General features: G+C 40.2%; 1 protein-coding gene across 2 annotated transcripts; it reads left to right on the top strand.

The window, feature by feature from the left end:
• The first annotated feature begins 1048 nt into the window (after window positions 1-1048).
• On the top strand, window positions 1049-2918 carry LOC120044511 (homeobox protein Hox-B13a). 2 transcript variants are annotated; one of them, XM_038989167.1, is made up of 2 exons: window positions 1049-1833; window positions 2308-2918. In XM_038989167.1, the coding sequence occupies exons 1-2, from the start codon at window positions 1167-1169 to the stop codon at window positions 2553-2555; spliced, it is 915 nt and encodes a 304-aa protein (XP_038845095.1). In that variant the 5' UTR covers window positions 1049-1166; the 3' UTR covers window positions 2556-2918. The 2 variants fall into 2 exon arrangements, with proteins under 2 accessions (XP_038845095.1, XP_038845094.1); XM_038989166.1 differs by having other exon boundaries at window positions 1167-1833; window positions 2278-2555.
• Window positions 2919-4188: the final 1270 nt, after the last annotated feature.

The following is a 4188-nucleotide window of genomic DNA, read 5'->3' as shown; positions in this document are numbered from 1 at the left end:
CCGTATTTTAGAAATCTTAAGACCTCCAATCCCGTTAATAAATTATATTTACGATTCCTTCAGTAATATGTTTTTAGCCATGAACATTGAGCATTATATTCTAAAAGCTCACATAATTTACTATTAAACGTCCAAAGCAGTTAATTTATAAATCCCCCCAAAAAATGTGCCAGGTATGCAATCTCATGTTATGCTTAAAGAATACTTTTATGACAACGATAAACTGTCTTCATGCATTTGGCAAGGACGATTATACGTCTTTAAATATGTCCATAACCAATGGGAAATTTTCAGCATTTTACATGATCTAATTAAAGCCGAACCAAAAAGGCAAACAGTGTAACATAATCTGTTGGGTTTTGTGGTAAAATCTACATTAATAGTCATTTTGTGTGAAAGTAAAAAAAATAAATAATGTTTTAACAGTGTTCATTTTGAATTATCATTTCCCCATGTGAAGCCAATATGATTTTTATGCAATCATTTAACAAAACAAGCAAACAGCATTTTTCAAAGTAGGTTACATTATTACTAGACTTTTGTTGGAGTGATTGCCAAAGTGATCCATTCCCAGAATTTCTGCGCATTCAATAGATGTCAATAGATGTCATGGGTAAAATAGTCCCCATGCCATCATTATTTGACGTGCCTTAACATATGTAGTCCTTTGCATGGTTATCTTAGGGGCTACATGCTAGTTGGTCTGCTTCCATTGGCCTTTGGAGAGCTAGGCGCATTGAGCTTTGGGAAGCTTTTTTCACCCTAAAAATCCAGTACGAAATGCATGTAGAAAGGCTTTTGTACACCGTTTTTATTGAAATGCTGTGCTTCCGAATTGTAGTCAGAGGTTGAATTGTATTATTTATTCCAGATAGTGTGTTTATGGAAACCGCAGAAAACACAACAATTGGGGAATAGAAAATGACAAAACAATACGCTGAAGAGTATCTCGTGCCATTTCTCCAAAGCAATAGAAATAATATATTTGACTGACATCCCCAACAAGGGTTTGTTGTACTTATCACGTGGTAAGCTTTTCATCCAATGGAGACGCGCCATTCCATGTCTTGGTCCGTTGCGTCAATCCAGCTGTGGATGTAACCTGGTGTCCTACTCTGGACTTGGGTCTTTGAAACAGAACTCTCCGTCCGAATGTTGAGCGTGATATGACCACCTCCTTGGTCCTGAATCCTCGCTGGGCGGACACGGTTATGTTTGTGTATGACAACAACTTGGATGAGCTGAACAAGAACATGGAGGGTCTGGTTGGTAGCGGCAATTTCGCGGCCAACCAGTGCAGGAATCTGATGGCCCACTCCGCTCTGGGGGGTCACCCCTCTAGCCTGGTGCACAGCTCCGGTTACTCCGCGGTGGATGTATCGGGCTCAAGCTCCGGGGAACCAGGCAAACAGTGCACACCATGCCCCGCGGTCCCTCAAGGCTCCTCCACAGGTCCCTTACCCTATGGGTACTTTGGCAACGGCTATTATCCCTGCAGAATGGGGCGGGGTTCGCTCAAGTCCTGCACCCAGCCCAGCGCGCTCAGCTACTCTGCGGAAAAATACATGGACACCCCGGTGACATCTGAAGAATACCCGAGCCGGGCTAAAGAATTTGCGTTCTACCACGGGTACCCAAGCCCCTACCAGTCCATGGCGAGCTACCTGGACGTGTCGGTGGTGCAGACTCTCGGGGCAGGAGAGCCCCGTCACGACACGCTGCTTCCAATGGACAGCTATCAGCCGTGGGCACTGACGAATGGATGGGGCGGCCAGATGTACTGCTCAAAGGACCAGAGTCAAGCCGGACACCTTTGGAAATCTGCGTTGGCAGGTAAAAACATATGTCTGCACACTGTCTTAGTACATTATTAGATGACTGTAATGGGACACATTGTGACATGGGTTGGATAGCCTATATGAGGCAAATTAATTCAAGTTTTTTTCTCATGCATGATTACGCAATATAATTACCTTTCATTCTGTGCATTAATCGCAAGCCATCGAATGCATTATAATTTTAAATCCCTTATTCTATCGCATGTTTGGGCTGAGTATTGAATTGTAATATGTGTCTCGGTATAGGCACGCACGTTCATATGAGCGACCATTTTGGTCGTTGTAGTCTTCCTGGTTTTCTGAGTTTCTGAATACCTCATTGTAGTGTTAATTCATCAATATGTAGGCAGTTATACACGTCCGTTTCTCAAAAACGCAGCATGGGTTATCCCTTGCAATGAGAAAGACTGAATTATAGAATTAAATGCACATTTTCCAGACTCCAGTTTCTCTTTGTTGTCCATTGCAGATGTAGTGGCCCACCAACACGATGGCAACTCCTTTCGTCGCGGTAGAAAGAAAAGGATTCCGTACACCAAGGTGCAGCTAAAGGAACTGGAGAAAGAGTATGCCGCCAACAAATTCATCACGAAAGATAAGAGGAGAAAGATTTCAGCAGGAACCAATTTGTCGGAAAGGCAGATTACGATCTGGTTTCAAAACAGGAGAGTTAAAGAGAAGAAGTTCGTGGCCAAAGTCAAGACCAGTACGCCGTAACCAGTCAGGCTTGACCTAGACGATTTGGACGAGGGACACTGTTTTTGCTGTATGAACAAAAAATGAAGGAAAGAAAACGTCGATGTGGTACCTTTTTTGGATTGGGATTTGGTGTGCTATTTTGCTTGCGCAATTGCATCGCCAATTCGTCTTCTGAAAAGAAGAAATAAAACAAGAACCAAGCCCTCTAAAGACAATGTTTTAGAGGCCTGTAAATACAGCACTTGCCTGCTTTAATGTAACACTTAAATCTGCTTAACTGTTTAACTCGTGCTATACATGGGGGTATATATAGGCTATATGCTAGGTATGTCAATGTTGTTACTGCAGTAGAATAGGAAACGTATTATGCAATCATATTCCCAATCTGTACTGTTTATAACGCTTGTAAAACAGTACTTTTAAAAATATAGCGTAATGCTTAATAAATTGTTTTAATCCCAGTATGTTGTATACATTAAATGTTACTCCGTGGAATATATGTGTTATATATGTGATTATGTTTGCAAACCCTGTTTATATAGGGATAGTTAAAGATGAACTAGAATAATGATTGGTAAATGTACACATTGAAATAGGGATGGTCTAAGACCAAGAAACGGAGTTCAGAAATTCCAGTAAAGTTACATTCAAACCGTTTATAATATATTTGAAATATGAGTTTTACGCATTAAGTTGGTGATTAATTTGACATATTATGCTCCATCATGAACGCTGCATCAAAACTTGAAAAAATATTAATTTTAAAGTATCCATACCCTTTACAAATAATATCATGCTTTTCGTGCCAAATAACAGTCTTTCTGGGGCTAATGATTTTGGTGATGGGTAAAAGCTACTGTGCCAATTGTGCCAAATATATAATTTATTATAAACTGGGTGGTTCGAGCCCTGAATGCTGATTGGCTGACAGCCGTGGTGTACCAGACAGTATACCACGGGTATGACAAAACATTTATTTTTACTGTTCTAATTACTTTGGTAACCAGTTTATAATAGCAATAAGGCACCTCTGGGGTTTAAAGTATATGGTCAATATACCACATCTAAGGGCTGTGTCCAGACACTCCGCAATGTGTCGTGAATAAGAACAGCCTTTAGCCGTGGTATATTGGCCATATACCACACCTCCTGTGGCCTTATTGCTTAAATACACTTTGAAAGTTGAAGGCCTGCAAACACAGCCATATTTGAAATGGCTAGCTATATAACGTGTTGTATGTTAATACTTAGCCTTACTTGTATCAGCTATTGATGCTCTTATTACTGCTTCATTAATACTCTTGGAACCCTTGGACGTTTACGCAGGCCTAGGCCAATGGGCTACTTCAAAATATATATGAATGGTTTAGACAGGATTTTGTTAATTGGTAGACCTATTTTATTTTAAAATTAACATAATTACTAGCCTATTCAATACGAAATCAGTCAAATACGGCTACAAAGATTAAACTGACTTCAGATGTCGGCCTTTATATGCAAACTAAAACAAATGAAATTCACTTCAAGCGTCAAGAAATTAGTTGCATATTCAATATTGGCTGTTAGTCTACATATCCTGTTCTAGGTGGATACGAGGAATGTTTATGTTCAAGAAGAAAAAAGAGCATGAGGCAACTGCAGAATTCCTTAA

Source organism: Salvelinus namaycush, chromosome 3 (genome assembly GCF_016432855.1).
Source record: "Salvelinus namaycush isolate Seneca chromosome 3, SaNama_1.0, whole genome shotgun sequence".
NCBI classification, from domain to species: domain Eukaryota; kingdom Metazoa; phylum Chordata; class Actinopteri; order Salmoniformes; family Salmonidae; genus Salvelinus; species Salvelinus namaycush.
Note: the sequence above shows the minus strand (reverse complement) of the source record. Positions and strands in the feature narration are given on the sequence as shown.

Excerpts from the sequence above, each read along its gene's own strand:
- LOC120044511 (XM_038989166.1), top strand. The coding sequence starts at position 1,167 with ATGACCACCTCCTTGGTCCTGAATCCTCGCTGGGCGGACACGGTTATG. Across the intron at positions 1,834-2,277 it reads TTGGAAATCTGCGTTGGCAG|ACTCCAGTTTCTCTTTGTTG; the intron begins GTAAAAACATAT and ends CACATTTTCCAG.